The sequence below is a fragment of the Setaria viridis genome, chromosome 8 (genome assembly GCF_005286985.2).
Source record: "Setaria viridis chromosome 8, Setaria_viridis_v4.0, whole genome shotgun sequence".
Lineage (NCBI taxonomy): Eukaryota > Viridiplantae > Streptophyta > Magnoliopsida > Poales > Poaceae > Setaria > Setaria viridis.
The window spans coordinates 16,600,874-16,619,805 of NC_048270.2; the positions used below are offsets into that span (position 1 = coordinate 16,600,874).

General features: G+C 48.7%; 1 protein-coding gene across 1 annotated transcript; it reads left to right on the forward strand.

Moving 5' to 3' along the window:
- Positions 1 to 16,932: 16,932 nt before the first annotated feature.
- LOC117834336 (uncharacterized) lies at positions 16,933 to 17,400 on the forward strand. Its single transcript, XM_034713938.1, has one exon. It carries the CDS (start codon positions 16,933 to 16,935, stop codon positions 17,398 to 17,400), a length of 468 nt encoding a protein of 155 aa, XP_034569829.1.
- The last annotated feature ends 1,532 nt before the right edge of the window (positions 17,401 to 18,932 follow it).

An 18,932-nucleotide genomic window follows, 5' to 3' on the forward strand; every position in this document is an offset into this window, starting at 1 on the left:
TCAACATTACCTGAAAGCATAGCCACAAGCAAGGCTGAGTATACTAATACTCCGCAAGACTTACCCATCACGTGGTATCTAATCTACCGACTCCTAGATATGCAAGGCTTTTAAGCTGAGGGGATTGTTTTGCCAAAAGCAACTAAAGTGGATCCTTACTTTCAAGTTTTAGCATCAGGTTCTAGTTGATTATCCATTCTAGGTAAGCACATATACTAAGCAAGCACGGTGAAACAAACAAAATTAATCAAGCACCAATATTAATCATCAACCTTTGTTCTCTTCTTACTCAGTGCAACATAGTGATTAAGCAGTCCCAAATTGTGAGAGGCAGATGATTCGAATCAAGTTTCTTAACCTTGCAAGGTGGATCTAAACACACGACATATGCTACTGCTGTGATGGGTTCACATATATCAGCGGTTCCCATCAATCACAACGTTTGTCTAGAGCCCACTTCCCTTGGATACAATGCCCCAATGGTCTCGGAACGACGCCGTACCGAGGGTGCACTTGTACCAACATGGTGCACCATGGGAACCTAGTTCCAGAGAGAGCAGGGAAAAGGTCCACGCCGGTTCAATTAGATACTAGGCTTCCCGATCCCATACTCAGTATGTGCTCAGTACTTTTAAACACTTGACCACAATCACCATCACAGTTCGACCTTAGCACATTTATCGCTAGACAGATGGGGCAATCCACCCATTCAGAAGCAAAATCCTGACCCCGCCCATCATTCTTATGGTTCCAACATAAGTTACAGGCAACTCCTATAACTTACGAGTGATAGGAAATCACTCGACTTTTACCGACTCCATATTTAGCATTGCAGCTACTCGACCTATCATACTAGTATTCAAACATAGGTACTTAATGTTGGTATACGAGGTAGGCTACGCTAGCGCAAAACAAAATTTTTCTACCGCGTAAACTAGGAAAACTACCGTATATGGATCATGGGATTACCACTCGATGCACTGGTGCGGAAGATGTAGAATCGCGTCAGGCAGCGAAGTTGATCAGCGTAGTCGAACACGTAGTCAATCACGTCGACGTCGAGCAGCTCCTCAGCAGCTCGTCCACGTGCAGCAAGGTCGCCCTCGTGCCGCGGCTCGTCATCGGCTCGTTGTGGCTCGTTGGCGGCTCGTCGTGGCTCGTCCAAGTGCTGCAGGTGCAACACCTCCAAGGTATCCACACGTGCAGGGAGGAAGAGTCGCAAGCTAGACTGCTAGGTCCACGAGTTGCAACAGGGCGAGGGCGTGGGAGGTGCGGCGGCTATGCTTTGGCCAAAAAGGTACAAAACCCTAGGGCGCCCCCACCCCTCTATTTATAGAGGTTCCTGACAGGCCTCTGGGTCCGAGGCCCATTAGTACTCCTAAACCTGATCCAATTAAGATCATATCTGAATTGGGCTTCCAGCCCCTTAAGTGTGTGACCCTTTAGGTTCGGATACGTATAGACATGGCCCGAGTACTCCTACTCAGCCCAATAGCCGGTAACGGCCTCTAGCAAGACGTGCCAACTCCTATACGCACACGAAGATCATATCAGACGAACCGTCACAACATCATGTACATGCTATTCCCTTTGCCTCACGATATTGGGTCTAGCTTCAAGCCGACCGCTATTTCTCGATCCTGTGATTCGAAATCCCTTTGTAGGTTAACTCTTAACCGTACGTAGGATGGCCATGCATTTCTGGATCCGATCACTCGAGGGGCCCAGAGATATCACTCTCAATCAGAGACGGGCAAATCCCATCTTGATTGACCATGCCTCATATCATGCTTCTTGACAAACTCGAAAGCTATCTTTTTAACTACCCTGTTACGGTGTAGCGTTTGATAGCCCCTAAGTAAGTTGATCCACATCTTGAGTACATGCGACAATCTTAGGTCTAAGAACAAAGCGTACTTGTTGTGTAAGGAGAGAACTACTTTTCATGTTAGGTTAGTCCTAGCACGTCTCTACACATGCCCACATTATTAGTTTGACATCTCCTAGTCCATGACTTGTGAAACATAGTCATCAATTAATACATGTGCTAATCTAATATTCATGTGTGTCCTCACATGAACTCCGACTAGGGACAACTTTAGAATAACCATACAAGTAAAGAGTTTCACATACAATTCACATAATTGCAAATCAATTCAAGTAGCCTTTAATGGATATTCAAGGAACACAATATAAATCATGGATACAAATGGAATATCATCATCTCTATGATTGCCTCTAGGGCATACCTCCAACACTTAAGATCATGCAGCTAAGGCTTCAAGCGACTCCTATGAACTTAAATGCGCAAACATAAGCATCATAGATATTGTATGAACTTTCAAAAAAATCAGGGTTATGCTTCGGGGCTTGCCTTCCTGAACTAGGTTAGTCTGCGGATCGTTGGAAGCTTGGCTGGGGTCTTGCTCAGCCTCGATCTGATGTAGCTTTGCAAAAGGTTCCTCCTTGGCTATTGGAAGTAGCTCGTATGTCCCATCAACAAGGTTCGCTTCTGCACGAGATGCATATGCAAGAGTGCAAGATTTCATTATTTCATAAGCAGAATGCATTTCAGATGATATTGCAGAAGTATAAGAATAATGACCAGATTCACCTAGATAAGGATTTATGTTTGTTTTCTTCGTGAAGTAAAGTACTTTTGCGATTTAAACCTCAGGCTTGATTTGATGGTGATTGTGTACACAAATAAGGTTTTGACATTTTAGCCTTCACAAAGAAAGGTGGGGGTCATTTCTGGGTTGCTCAACATTCAATTGGAAAGTTATCTTGTTTCTGAATTTTTGAACTACTTAAATTAACATTTACCATTTCACCCTTCTTATTTAACATTTGTTATTATTCCATTTAACTAGATATTACTTCAATAACTGTTCCTAGAAGAACCTGGTAAGATATGGTTCTGAAATTTTTACAGAAGGTTCATTATTACTCAAGTGATCTACTGAAAAAATTTAAGGTGCATTTGACTTCTACAAAATTTTCTGAAAACCAAACAACATTAGATTGCAGAACATGAAGAAAGATTTTTATCTAGAGCTTCATCATCAGTGTGGTTCCACAAAATTTACAGAAGGGTTACCAACACTAACAGAGGCTACTGTAAAAAAAAATTCCAGGATTTAAAGAGCATGAAAACTATTTATCACATAAAAAGTACATTAAACCACATGCATTTATTTAAGCAAGGTAAAACATGTATTTTACAGAAGCAAGTATTTTTCCTAGTTAGTCATGTGCATCAGGAGTGTAACAAAATTGATTTCACATTTTTACCATTTTTCTAAAAATTCCTACAAATTTCCAAAGTTTCAGCCATTTTAACGCCAAAACAAAACGGAAAAGGAAAAATGTTTCGTGGAGAGGCCCCTGGAACTGTTAAACTATCACAGATCAGTCCTAGCTTTTTACGTGATAGCCCCTGGAAAGAAAAGGGGACTTGCAATGTCACCCCTAGGGCTCGGCCGGCGGCTTGCCGGTGTAAATCTGGCGAACGGCGGCACTGCTAGGGTTAGGAAAGGGCACGGGGGTGCTCAGGGGCTCACCGCAAAGAGATACACTGAGGGGCTCGGGGCAGAGGCGGCTCGACAGCGAAGGTTCACGGCGAGGTCTCTGGCGCGGCGGCGGAGCTTTTTCTCCGGCGACGCCAGAGGTGCGGGTGGCCAAGGGGTGGTTTGGAAGGCTCGAGTGGAGTGTGCGTGGTGCACCTACGGGCTCAGCGGGCGGCAGGGATGGCCGGAGGGTGGAGCTCGGCGGTGAGGTGCGTGATGGCGCTCTGGTTTTGCTAGTGGTGGGAGAGGTGGCACGGTGAGGCACCAACGAGGCTTGGGGCGCCTTTTATAGGCCAGGAGAGGTGCGAGGAGGCGATAAGGACGTCGTGGGAGAGCTCGGCCCCCCCGGGGTGCACGGAGGTGGCCGAGCATTGGCGGCGCAGAAGGAAGACGCGCCGGAGTGGCTGCAGCGGTGCACGCGCGTGGGCGCTCGACGGTGAGTGGCGGAGTGGGATATGGGGCGATGCGCCATTCCTTTGGTTGCATGCTGGGACTGGCCGGGAGGGGAGCTCGAGTTGTCACCTCCATGGCGGTGAGTGGTCGGGCGGCTGCCGATGGCGCAGCACGTTGTGGTGGTGGTGGTTTTCAGGGCGTGTGGTGCGTGCGAAGGCCATTGGCCGGTGGAAATGCGGCGTGGAAGGGTGGAGATTGTGCGACACGGATTGGGCAAAATCCTGGGGACGAATTGTCCCATCGCTAGTGAACATTGGCTGGGGGGCTGCGCTGGTCGGGCGGCGCCGCGTGGCGACGGCACGCGCGAGACGCGCGGTGACCGTGCACCGGGCAGAAGGGTGGGAATGCGATGGTGTGCAAAGCAACTGGGTTTGAGCCAGTTTTTCTCCAAAAATTTAAAAAGTTTCCAAAAGTTGGGATTTGGTCTTTTGAATGTTTTCTACCTTCCCAACCTAGTTTGCTTGTTTTTCACACTTAGCTGCTTATTTGGTCTTGTTTGACTTTAATTTGCCCTTTTTGGTGAGATTTCATGTTTCAAGTTCATTTTGCATTTCAAACATAACAAGGTTTAAGTTCTAAGTGTGATTTTAACTCTTGATTACTCTAATTAGCCTTTGAAAGACACACTAAACTAGGGATGTTACATGGCCAAGGCTTACCCACTCATCTACGATACGGATGTCAATGGTAGCTAATGTCCCGTTCACTGCCATGGGGTTGGCGGACGGGGTGGGGGCACATCCTGGAGTAGGCCAAGCCAGGCCTCGGAGCTAGCCACACTAAACTAGGGATGTTATAGCCTACCTCCCTTAAAAAAGAATCTGACCCCGAGATTCAAGTGAAGAAAGCTAGTGTGGCTCTGCACGTACCTCCCTAATCGAAAAGAAAACCGTGGAAATGCTAATAGAGATACTCCTCTGTTTCCCATGTAGCTTCATCCTCAGTATGATGGCTCCACTGAACTTTGAACATTTTCACCACTTGCCTACAGGTTCTCCTCTCCTTACGATCAAGGATCTTAATTGGGTATTCCACGTAGGAGAGATCTGGTTCTACCCATACATCTTCATGCTCAATGATCTTAGTTGGGACTTCTTGAGTTGAGACACATGAAAGATATCATGGATAGCAGCAGCCACCGGACGCGAAGCACAGGTCCAGCCAATGGACGCGAAGCGCAGGTGGCCCCCAAGCTTGCCGCACGTCGGCCACAACCACAGCTGGACGCCAAGGAGCCGGCCAGCACGAGGAAGGGGCAACAGCACCGCGGCGACCCGCCGCCTCAGTGTTGGGATACGAGGTAGGCTACACTAGCGCAAATCAAAATTTCTACCGCGTATAACCAGGAAGAACTGCCGTATAAGGATCACGGGATTACCACTTGACGCACTACTGGTGCGGAAGATGTAGATATGCGTCGATGCAGTGAAGACGATCACGTAGTCGTACGTAGTCGATCAACGTCACGTCCAGCAGCTCCTCCACGTGCAGCAAGATCGTCTCCGGTGCCGCGGCTCGTCGTCGGCTCGTCGTGGCTCGTCGGCGGCTCGTCGATGGCTCGTCCAAGTGCTGCAGGCGCAACACCTCCAAGGTATCCACACGTGCAGGGAGGAAGCGTCGCAAGCCGGACTGCTAGATCCGCGAGTTGCAACAGGCGAGGGCGTGGGAGGCGCGGCAGTTGTGTTTCGCCAAAAGGTGTAAACCCTAGGGCGCCCCCACCCCTCTATTTATAGAGGTTCCTGATGGGCCTCTGGATCCGAGGCCCATTAGTACTACTAAACCTAATCCAACTCGGATCAGATCCGAATTGGGCTTCCAGCCCCTTAAGTGTGTGACCCTATGGGTTCGGATACGTATAGACATGGCCCGAGTACTCCTACTCGGCCCAATAGTCGGTAGCGGCCTCTAGCAAGACGTGCCAACTCCTATACGCACACGAAGATCATATCAGACGAACCATCACAACATAATATACATGCTATTCCCTTTGCCTCATGATATTTGGTCTAGCTTCAAGCCGACCGCTCTTTCTCGATCCTGTGATTCGGAATCCCTTTGTAGGTTAACTCTTAACCGTACGTAGCATGGCCATGCATTTTCGGATCCGATCACTCGAGGGGCCCAGAGATATCACTCTCAATCAGAGAGGGGCAAATCCCATCTTGACTGACCATGTCTCATAGCATGCTTCTTGACAAACCCGAAAGCTACCTTTATAACTACCCTGTTACGGCGTAGCGTTTGATAGCCCCTAAGTAGGTCGATCCACATCTAGAATACATGCGACAGTCTCAGGTCTAAGGACAAAGCGTATATGTTGTTTAAAGAGAGAACTACTTCTCGTGTTGGGTCAGTCCTAGCACATGTCTTCACATTATTAGTTCAACATCTCCATGTCCATGACTTGTGAAACATAGTCATCAACTAATACATGTGCTAGTCTAATATTCATGTGTGTCCTCACATGAACTCCGACTAGGGACAACTTTAGAATAACCATACAAGTAAAGAGTTTCACATACAATTCACATAATTGCAAATCAATTCAAGTAGCCTTCAATGGATATTCAATGAACACAACATACAAATCATGGATACAAATGGAATATCATCATCTCTATGATTGCCTCTAGGGCATACCTCCAACACTCAGTGCATAGTCACCTGGGCGGTGCCCACAATGCGCAGTGCACCATAGTGGCTTGATGCCGCGATTGTGCGGAGTTCGACCGCGATGTCCACCGCGGCCACTGCGGCTGCCACTACAAGCGCTCACGCTCTCTGACCCCTGATAGTCCAGGCTCGAAGGCCTTTAGGAGAAGGATCCGCTTCACACCCTTCCCCGAGTGCATCTGCACCCCGACCAACATTAGCAAATACGCTGGGGACACGAACCCCAGCATTTGGCTGGAGGACTATCGGCTCGCCTGTCGAGCTGGTGGCGCCAACGATGAAAACTTCATCATTCAATACTTGCTGATCTTCCTCGCAGATTCGGCACGACCATGGTTGGAGTATCTCCATTCGGACTGCATCCACAGCTGGTCCAACCTTCGCTGGATGTTCATCGGCAATTTCCAGGGTACGTACACCCGACCGGGCAACTCTTGGGAGCTCAAGAGCTACATATGCTGTTTATCCCGGTAGTGCAACGAGCTACACGACGTGGTCGACACCAACGTGATCGGGGCATTCATCTTGGGGACCACTTGCAAGATGCTCATCCACAAGCTCGGGTGTGCCAAACCTCACCCTTGGATGATGAGTGATTGACAACATTGTGTTGGATTGATGTGCTCTTGGTTTGTGATGCGAAGGTGTGGAGCTCGAAGGCGGTGATCAATGGCGAGGTGAAGGTCAAGTAGAGACGGGCCATGCTGATGGACTCGGAGCGGTGAAGGATGGACGTGAGACTTGGACTGAGGGACCAGAGCGTCGGAGGATCAGCCGCGGTGGCTAACACTTGGGGACATCGACAAGCGCAAGTGTACATGGAGGAGTGACCGTGTTGACCAAGTCAATATGGTGGACGTGCAAGTCAAGCAAGGGCGCTAGAAGACTTGGCGGCCGGGCGGTCGAGGACGGTGGTGACACGTGTTGAGGAGCAGGTTTGGTGGTTATGGCCGAAAAAACCACAAGCGGATGGTTTCCGGGTTTGGGCCGCAAAACCCGTGCGGAGGTTCTGAGGAGGAACACGGAGGCACGTGGTGGAATCACAGAGGTTGCGTCGAGGCGAAGCAAGTCTATGCAGGAAGCGTGGCCGTCCGATCGACCAAACACACAGATGGACCAAAATGCCCCTGCGCAGGTAGTTATCTTAATTTTAAGTTGTAGGGGTAACTTAGTCATTAGGGGAGTCTCTAAATAGAGATGGGGGGCTGGTTGTTTCAGTACCTCTCTAAGCACTTCATCTATCTAGGGTTTTAGAAATTTATTAGTCTACTCTCTCTCTCTAGTTTATCTCTCTAGAGGTCCTCAGATGTTTTGAGCACCGAGTCATTGTATTGAACTGAGTTTTAGTTGCGGGAATGGAGGCCCTAACCTCCTCGTGTCCTCCTTGTGTTGGGGGATGACGATTTGTGCAACTCTCGCTTGAGTTCTTTGCGTTCTTAGTTTCTCCCATTTTTCCCTTCTCACGTTTTTGTTTGATTCGTGATTTATGAGGAGTCTTGGCTCAAACCGATCATTGGGAAATGAACTAGAATGTGAGGGAAGCCTTTCCACCAAAGGAATTCATCTAACTCCTCATGAGTTCATAGATCGGGATGATTCAAGCTCTAGGGTTGAAAAATCAGCATTCCTCACAAGATATTTAATTCCCTTTGATTGGCTGATCTTTTTGAGGAGATCTTTTGGGAACATGTTTGTTATGTTGTTGGAAAACTATGGTTAAAATTTCATGATTTTTGGAGGTCGTTTGATCGAGTTTTGGATTTTTCTTCTCTCCTTATGAAGGCTGATTTTTGTGCTTTTGGAAGTTCCGACATAACTTTGTTCTGACACTGTGTCACAAGTTCCAATAGGAAATTTGCTGAAACAACAGAGACTTCCTGTCGGGAGTTTCCCGATACTTCCGATAGGTATCGGAACTTCGAATAGGGTGTTGGAAGTTCCGACAGGAGCATTTTGAGTCCTGTTTTAACTCAGATCTTTGGAGTTTGCTTTTCAGAGCTTTGGAGTTTGCTTCCAGTTGTTTCCTGAGAGTCCCATTGTGTTATCGGTCATCACCATAGACACCCAGCCACCCAGTTGGCTCGTGGATCTCTCATCTTCCGCTCGCTTCGGTTTTGGGGTTGAGATTTGGGACAGAAGCCTAAGATTTCAGAAGAAATATTTGAGGCTCCCATTCAGCCCCCCTCTGGTCGCCCTTTCGGTCCTTCAATTGGTATCAGAGCTAGCTAAGGTTTCACGATAGCTTAATCAGTTTTGAAACCCATGATAGCGACCTCTGAGCATTCTTCCTCGACCGCTGCCTCCTACTTTGATGGTTCTGATTATCGGTACTGGAAAACTCTCATGAGATCCCGTCTTAATAGTAAGGGAGCAGGGGTTTGGGAAATCACTCAGGATGTGAACTATGTGATTCCTATGACTCGTGTGACTTAAGATGATAGAGATAAGTATCACGCAAACAACAAGGATTTGGATATCCTGTTTGCGAGTCTGAGTCGTGCTAAGTTTGATCGAGTCGAGGATCTCACTCTTGCTCATGTGATTTGGTCCCGACTTCAGAGTTTCCATGAGGGAAATAGCCAGGTGAAGGCTAGGCTCTTCGAGACCTACAGGCGTGAGTATGAGAATTTTGTTCATTTGCCTGGCAAGTCTGCCGATGCTTTGTTTCAGCGATTCTTGGCTATCGTGAATAAGATGAAAGCAAACATCACCGTTCTACCCTACAGTGATCACGATAGAGCTTTGAAGCTCCTTCATGCTTTGGATCATGAGGTGTGGGGTACGAAGGTTGATGCAATCATCGAGTCACCAAATTATGAAACACTTTCCACTGACGAACTCTTTGCCAAGTTGAAGTCCACTGAAGTTGACAAGAGGCTCCGAGCAAAACAAGGGAGCCCTACTGATCCAAGTAGTATGGTTCTCATGTCTGGCTTTGGACAGCCTAAGTATTTGGGGAACTCTTCTTCTATGTTGTTTGCCTTGTCTTCCTTGGTTTCTGTTTCAGAGGAGCAGGTGGAGGTCCTTGACGATGATGAGCTCGCCTTGATCACACGACGGTTCATGCGCTTCAACGACAACCGCACGAACAGGCGAAGGAACAACAACACCTGCTTCGACTGTGGCAAGCCAGGCCACTTCACCACCGACTGCCTCGACAAGAACAAATCCAAGAGCGGGTACGACTACAACAAGCATAAGAGCAAGGACGGCACCAAGAAGAAGAATAAGTACACCGATCGTGAAAGAAGGAGTATCACAAGAAGGCGAAAGCACGTGCCTTCATCGCCTCCCTCAGCGACGTCGACTCCGACACCGACGACCACACCAACTCAAGCTCAAGTGAGGAGGACGACGACCGCAAGGCAAAGAAGAAGGACGGCAAGAACTTCAACGGCCTCTGCTTCTACTCCGGCAAGAACCGCAACGAGTACTGTGTCATGGCCCTCAACTCCAAGAAGGATGACAAGGAAAGCGACTCCAACACAGAAACTGAGGTAAAGCCTACTCCAGAACAACTTGCTCTAGAAGTAGAAGAACTTAATGATTGCCTGATCAATCAAGATAAACTGCTTAAGAAGGTTGCTAGAGAGCGAGTTGAGCTTAAGGCTAAGTTAGAAAGTGCCTTGATTGAGATTGGTATGCTCAAGTCTGCTCCTCCTGTTTTTGATGTTGTTGAGTGTAATGAATGTGCTGTTCATATGGATAGTCTTGCATCTTTACAATCTAAGCATGCTTTGTTGGTAGATGAATTGGATTTGACTAGGGCTGCTTTAGATGAGGTCAAGACTAGGCCTGTTTTGCTTGGTGCATGTAAGTCTTGCCCCGCTTTGCAAGTTCAGTTGGACGATGCATGTGCTAAGCTTAGTGCTTTAGGGAAGTCTGAGTTCATTGCTAGATCTAAACTTCCTAAATGCACTGATTGTCCTGAACTCAAGCTTAGTTTGCACATGCTGAGGATGAAAAGTCTTACTTGCGCATGGTTTTTTGTTGGGTGTCAAGTAGGGAACCTCAGCTAGGCATGATGATTCAGGAGTTCAAAAGGGCTGATGGTTTTGGGCTTGGGTCTGTTATGAAGGGTTGTCATTTTAATGGGTTGCACAAGTTCTTTGATGGGTTGTATGAGAAGGTGGGTCAAAACAATGGTGAGAGAAAGAAATGAAACTATAACTAGTGTGAACCACCAGCTGACTACACCCCTCGAGAGTCATCCACTAAAAATAGAGAGCAACCCAATATAGCTTGTGAGCAAAACTTGTCTGAGTGTGTGAGAGATGGAGTTTTCATTGAGACACCACCCAAAGCACCCAAGAAAGCCATTTGGGTGGAAAAGCCAAACCACCTAAAGAACAAGCTTGACACACTTCCAGAAATTTCTCCTAAGAAACCTCCACCAAAACCCCAAGCCAAGCCACAATCTAGAGTGAATCCACAACCAAAACAACCATCTAGATTCCACTGTGAGTATTGCAAGAAAGGGGGTCACCTTGAGGAGTTTTGTTTTCGCAAGAAGGCTTTGAGGCGTCAGCGTGAGTGGGGCAATAGGGATATATACTACCCTTCTCATGGTGTACATGTGCCTAGATCAGTCCCTCCACCTCATCGTGTGGATAGTGTGCATTTTGCTCCTTTGCGTGTTGTTGCCAGGCATGCCCCTCGCCATGATCAATATGGCCCAGGACAGCATGGTCGTGGTTTTGAGTCTCAGAGCTACAACGGACCACATTTTCCCCCTAGCGTTGGCCGTAGTCCTCCTGTGAGACGAGAGATGGTTGATTTTGCTAACCCCACTCTTGAGCAAATAGTTCGACACTAGTATTCTACTTGTTTTTCTAACCCCAGTGTTGAGTCATTTTCTCATCCTTGGTCCTCTTTTGCTTGAGCAGGTCGGAGGCCTGGAGAACACGTGGCTCATTGATTCCGGTTGCTCTCAACACATGACCGGTGATCACAGATGGTTCTCCAGCCTTACCCCGGTGATGACCAAGGAGTACATCACTTTTGGGGATAATAGCAAAGGTAAGGTAATGTCTGAAGGTGCCATCAAGGTGAGTGAGAACTTCATGCTTAAGCGAGTTGCCCTTGTAGATTCTCTTGGCTTTAATTTGCTTTCGGTTTCTCAACTCCTTGACGATGGCTTTGAGGTGCATTTCAAGCATGGGTCCTCAAAGATCTTGGACTCTCGGGGGCGATCTTGTGTGTGTGATCATCCCCGAGGGTCAAGTGTTTCAGGTTGATTTTTCCAAATCATTTGGTCTTTCTTGATGTCTTGTGGCTGGCTCATCTTCTGAACTTTGGAAATGGCACGGAAGATTGGGCCATTTGAGCTTTGACTTGCTTTCCCTATTGAGTGCTTTGGATTTGATTCGAGGTTTACCAAAATTGAAATTTGAGAAAGATTTGGTTTGAGCTTTTCCCATGTGCCTCTTCTTTGTGACAGCACGAGTGCCATAAGTGTAGCCAAGAACCCTATTCTCCATTCACAAACCAAACATATAGATGTGAGATACCATTTTCTGAGAGATCATGTTAAGAGAGGAGACATTGACCTTGGCTATGTTGCTACCCAAAACCAACTCGCTGACATTTTCACCAAACCCTTGGATCAAGCCTCTTTTGCTCGTTTGCGGGGGGAGTTGGGTGTTTGCTTTCCTTTCTGAGTTGGTTTTTGGTGCTTCTCTTGTATCATATATGTATAGTCATTTTTCTTGTTTGGCATTCATTGCATCCGTATCATGTTGCATTTGTATCATATTGCATTAGATGAGCTTCTCTTATATGCCCTGTATACTACCTTATGGTACTTGTGAGATAGTGCTTTGGTTGGTTATTTTGATGCAATGTGCAGTTATGCTCTTGATGATCTTGTTTACTTAATGAGATAACTACTTTCTAAAATCTAATGCTATATCACCCATGAGTTGATGCTTAGTTATGATTTGCCCCTATTTGAATGCTAGTTCCATTTTTTAGCTTATGTTTCGAATGCATGTTCTTTACAATCGGGTCAAAGATCTAGGTATCATTGCAGATGTTTAGCCCATGATGCACCCCTTGGAGAAGCATGGCTTCTTTGTGCCGCAAAGGCACTTCATGTACTTTACCTTGTGTGAATCATGAAAAGAAAAATTCAAGAAATTCACCAAGTATTTATACTTAATTGTTTATATTTTGGCTTGCTTAGTTGTTACAAGATGTCTACCAAAAGAAGTAGGCACTTGATTTCAACAAAGCTTCACATGACAAGAGATGCGTATGTGGGTGTCTGCACTGATCTTTTGTCAAGAATGGTTGTTCCTTGTATGAGTTTTTAATGGCCTAGTTATTCTTGCTTGGGTATTTCTTAACAAGGTATTTGCTCATGTGGTGATCTTTTTCAACATTGCTAAAACTGCTTCTCATACTTGCTCTAGCATGATTTCATCTTGCTGGCGATGCAGTTGCTTCCTGTAATACTCCAAGCTTATCTCTCTTGTAGCCTTTGAGAGTATTTCATGGTATATCTGAGAAGCTTGTTCGTTTCTGCATTTCTATGTCATGATTTTCGACTTTCATGCTTATCTTGATGCTTGCATTGCCAACAAGGGGTAGAGATTTCACACAAACTCATTCTTTTGTCGAGGGGGAAGTTTTTTCATGCACTTGTTCAGGGGGAGTCCTGATTTTAGGGAGTTTTTATGCTGTTGTGCTCATTTGCTCTTTTGCCGGTCGCGTTGAGCTGTTGTACCTCTTCTTGAGTAGCCGGATTTTGATTTTCATGTGATTGGTGTTGAGCCCATTTTTTTGCCTCTTCTTGAGGGATCACATGTTTTTATCTTAGTCGTGTCGAGCCTTTGCCTTTTATCTTAGGGGGTTGAGACTTTGCAGTTTGAGTTTTTTTTCTTTTCTTATCAAACTATGAATTTGTGTTGGGTGTTGTCAATGCACTCATCAAGGAGGAGATTGAGGACAAATGGATGGTCACCCTTGGATGATGAGTGATTGACAATGTTGTGTTGGATTGATGTGCTCTTGGTTTGTGATGCGCAGGTGTGGAGCTCGGAGGCGGTGATCAATGGCGAGGAGAAGGTCAAGTAGAGACGGGCCGTGCCGATGGACTGGGAGCGGTGAAGGATGGATGTGAGACTTGGACTGAGGCACCAGAGCATCGGAGGATCAGCCGCGGTGGCTAACACTTGGGGACATCGACAAGTGCAAGTGTACATGGAGGAGTGACCGTGTTGACCAAGTCAAGACGGTGGACATGCAAGTCAAGCAAGGGCGCTAGAAGACTTGGTGGCCGGGCGGTCGAGGACGGTGGTGACACGTGTCGAGGAGCGGGTTTGGTGGTTTGGGCCGAAAAAACCACAGGCGGATGGTTTCCGGGTTTGGGCCGCAAAACCCGGGCGGAGGTTCCGAGGAGGAACACGGAGGCACGTGGCGGAATCACAGAGGTTGCGTCGAGGCGAAGCAAGTCTGTGCAGGAAGCGTGGCCGTCCGATTGACCGAACATATAGATGGACCAAAATGCCCCTGCGCGGTCTTAATTTTAAATTGGAGGGGTAATTTAGTCATTAGGGGAGTCTCAGAATAGAGATGAGGGGCTGGATGTTTTAGTACCTCTCTAAGCACTTCATCTATCTAGGGTTTTAGAAATTCATTAGTCTACTCTCTCTCTCTAGTTTATCTCTCTAGAGGTCCTCGGATGTTTTGAGCACCGAGTCATTGTATTGAACTGAGTTTTAGTTGCGGGAATGGAGGCCCTAACCTCCTCGTGTCCTCCTTGTGTTGGGGGATGACGATTTGTGCAACTCTCGCTCGAGTTCTTTGCGTTCTTAGTTTCTCCCATTTTTCCCTTCTCACATTTTTGTTTGATTCGTGATTTATGAGGAGTCTTGGCTCAAACTGATCATTGGGAAATGAACTAGAATGTGAGGGAAGCCTTTCCACCAAAGGAATTCATCGAACTCCTCACGAGTTCATAGATCAGGACGATTCAAGCTCTAGGGTTGAAAAATCGGCATTCCTCACAAGATATTTAATTCCCTTTGATTTGCTGATCTTTTTGAGGAGATCTTTTTGGAACATGTTTGCTATGTTGTTGGAAAACTATGGTTAAAATTTCATGATTTTTGGAGGTCGTTTGATCGAGTTTTGGATTTTTCTTCTATCCTCACGAAGGCTGATTTCTGCGCTGTCAGAAGTTCCGACATAATTTTGTTCCGACACTGTGTCGCAAATTCCAATGGGAAAATTGCTGAAACGACAGAGACTTCCCGTCGGGGGTTTACCGGTACTTTCGATAGGTATCGGAACTTCCGATAGGGTGTTGGAAGTTCCGATAGGAGCATTTTGAGTCCTGTTTTGACTCAGATCTTTGGAGTTTGCTTTTCGGAGCTTTGGAGTTTGCTTCCAGTTGTTTCCTGAGAGTCCCACTGTGTTATCGGTCATCACCATAGACACCCAGCCACCCAGTTGGCTCGTGGATCTCTCGTCTTCCGCTCGCTTCGGTTTTGGGGTTGAAATTTGGGACAGAAGCCTAAGATTTTAGAAGAAATATTTGAGGCTCCCATTCACCCCCCCTCTGGTTGCCCTTTCAGTCCTTCACAAGGGTAAAGAGCCCCCGGATGTCGATGTCAACGCCGGGGAGGAGGACACCTTCCCCAAGTCTCAGGATTGCCTCATGATCTTCGGCAGCTTGGACTTCTATGGGACTCGTAAGAGAAAAAACACGGCTAGGCAGGTATTAAGTGCTGACCCCGTTGTTCTGACCTACTTGAAGTGGTCAGACATGGCTATCATCTTCAACAGGACCGACCACCTCGACAACATCGGGGCACCAGGGAGGCTTCCCCTCATGGTGGCCCTGATCATCATGACCTTCCGCTTGCTCAAGGTCGGAGCTCTGACCAAAGGGGGCGTCTTTCCATGGGGTCATCCCAGAGAAGCAGGCGATCCCCCTAGGGCAGATTGACCTGCCCGTCACCTTTGGCACCTCGGCCAACTTCCACACGGAGATCCTTACATTTGAGGTGGTTGATTTCGTGGGGTCTTACCACGCGATATTTGGGAGACCAGGCTACGAGAAGTTCATGGTGATCCCGAACTATACATACCTCAAGCTCAAGATTCCCAAGCCCTGCGGCGTGATCACGGTTAGCGCCAACCATGAGTTCACACTTCTCTATGACGTAGAGAACTGCGAGTTAGCAACGCAAACCATTTGCTCCCTCGAGTTCTTCAAGATCCAATAGATCACGCAGGAGGTCGCCCGGACTCCAACAAAGTTTCAACCTCGGGAGTCTTCAAGCCCACAAAGGACACCAAGGCGGTCTGCGAGCATGCATCGCCAGGAGTCTTCGTCAACAATTCCCACGAGTCATCAATCAAGCTCGCCAAGGCACCCAACCCTGCACCTGATGCAGCCCACCCTGACCTAGCAACAGGGCCAGCTGCGGGGGCCGAGCAGAGCACTCCCGACCTTGAGGTCGCAACGCTCGAGCCAAACTGGACCACGCCTTTCCTTGAGCACCTCCTACGGGACACCCTTCCCACTAACGCCACTGAGGTGTGCCTCCTCGCTAGACGTGCGAAGGCCTTTGTGATCCTCGGGGATGAGCTCTACAAGCGCAGCCTGTCGGGCATCCTCCAAAAGTGTATTCCCGCCGACCAGGGGCGGGAGCTGCTCCTGGAGATCCACGCCGGCATCTGTGGCCACCATGCGGCCCTGAGGTCGCTGGTTGGCAAGGCATTCCGACAAGGTTTCTACTGGTCCACGGTGGCAGTAGACGCCTAGCAGATCATCCACTCCTTTGAGGGGTGCCAGTACTATGCATGACAGATGTATGTGCCAGCTCAAGAGCTGCAGACCATCCCGATCCCATGGCCCTTTGCAGTGTGGGGCCTTGACCTAGTCGGGCCCTTCAAAAGAGCGTCTGGGGCTACACCCACCTCCTCGTGGTAGTGGACAAATTCACCAAATGGATCGAGGCAAAGCCCATTACCAAGGTCAAGTTAGCAGCCGCAGTTGAGTTCTTCCTCAACATCATCTATAGGTTTAGGGTCCCGAACTCCATCATCACTGACAACAACACGCAGTTCACGGGGAGAAAATTCCTATGCTTCTGCTATGACTACCACATCCGGGTTGACTGGGCCTCCATGGCCCACCCACGCACCAATGGGTAGGTCAAGTGGGCCAATGACATGGTCCTGCAGGGCCTCAAGCCCTCGACAGGCTCAAGAAGTTTGTAGGACAATGGGCTGGAGAGGTGCCCGCGGTGCTCTGGAGCGTAAGGACCACCCCAAATTGATCCACAGGCTCAAGAAGTTTGTAGGACAATGGGCCGGAGAGGTGCCCGTGGTGTACGACGTTAAGGCTGTCCTCCCAACCAACGTTGACTACGGGGTGCCCCGCATCAAGGTTTATGATGAGGCAAGGTCAGAAGAGGCTCGCCAGGACGTGCTCGACCAGCTCGATGAGGCGCGTGACGTGGTGCTCCTCCGATCAGCCAAGTACCAGCAAGCCTTACGACACTACCATAGCAAAAGTGTGAGGGGCCATGCTTTTCAGGTTGGTGACCTGGTCCTCCGGAGGGTCCAATCGACCAAAGGAAGGAACAAGCTCACACCACCATGGGAGGGACCCTACACCGTAGCTGAGGTCCTATGCCCGGGGGCTTACCGCCTTAAGGACAAGGATGGCAATGTCCTCACCAACTCCTAGAACATAGAGTGGCTACGTCTCTTCTACCTTTAGACCTTTCTCAAGTTTGTACAAACATTTCGCACCACGGCAATAAAAAAGAACAACATGATCGGCTAAGTTTGCAATTTCTAATGGCTTTCCTAGCCGAGTAGGCCACGACGACCCACAAATGCAATCAACATGACATTCTTACAGGGTCTACTTGCATACATATGCATTCCTCGGTCGCACCTGTGTACGCCTCTCACAATCCCAACCATCGTCACCCGGCCGACTAGGGCAAAACAAAGACCTTCGTGGGCCAGTCCCCAGACTTCGTTGTGTGGAGAAAATGACAAAGGCAAAAACAACATGCAAAAGAGGAACTAAAATTCTAAACAAATCCGCGATAAAAAAACATTCAAGTTCATTACATAGTTCTGGACTTAATGTGAGAAAGGGGAAAAAAATATAAGCATCTACTCCGCAGGGGCTTCACGAGGGGTTTTGCATCGAATGACAGCCGGCGAGATCTGCCCGACCAGTTCTTTTGCTCTAGGGGCCACCATCTCCCCGAGTTGCATCAGCTCCTCAAAGGTGCGATCCCTCGCATAGACACTTCCAACGGTGGCGAAGTTCACACCATTGTAGTGCATGGTCACCGAGGTGAAAGCAGTGTGGGCACCCTGGTAGAGCGCCTCCGCAATCAGGTCATCCACCTGACCCTGCGTTGTCTCGAGCTGCGACGCGCCCCGAAGTGCCTCAAGCTCCCTAGTCATCTCCTGCAGATGGGTGTCATTCACTGCTGCCTTTGAGGGCGAGGAGTCGCCCAAGTCCACCACTTCTACCATCGCGGTCGCTGTCCGCCCCGCCGCTCGGGCCTCTGCGGTCACCGAGCTTTCGACTTTTGGCTCCGTCATGTTGGCCATGCCTGAAGCGACGATGGGCACTGCTGGCATCCTCATGTCCATGCCTCTTCCCACTGATTGAGATAGTCGGATGATAGGGTTCACGAACCCCAATGTGGTGGGAGCAACGCTCATCCCCAGAATGAAACCCCTGGAGAGCCAAACAGCGGGTGAGGACTGGAGCCCCTGCAGCCCCAAAAAAGACCAAAGATGAAGAGAGGCTAGGAACCCTCACCTGCCGGAATGATGCAGGGGAAGCGGCTCCGTGCACCGCAACATCACCAAGGCTACAGTCAACCCTGACCCAGGGGGCGCAGCGACAGGCGCTGCACGCCGGGCCACCTCCGACCCGTCCGCCACGACCCCAAGATCTAGGACGCGGCCTCCCACCGCCATCGGTGTTGATGAGTCGGGGTAGCCGAGGTCACCTTCTGTTCCCAATCCGCCCCCCTGAATGGGGTCGTGGCAACAAACTCCCCCGCCGTGGTCGGTGGCCTATCAGGTGGGGGCAGCGGGGGATGCTTGGAGATTGCTGGCCCTCAGCCTCCGAGCATGAGCAAGCCCAACCTCGATGCATCCCGCGCGTCAGAGCGCGGAGTGGTTCGGGGGCGCTTCAAGCTGGACTCCGTGCTAAAGTCTCCATCCCCTCGCTTCTGAGCCAAA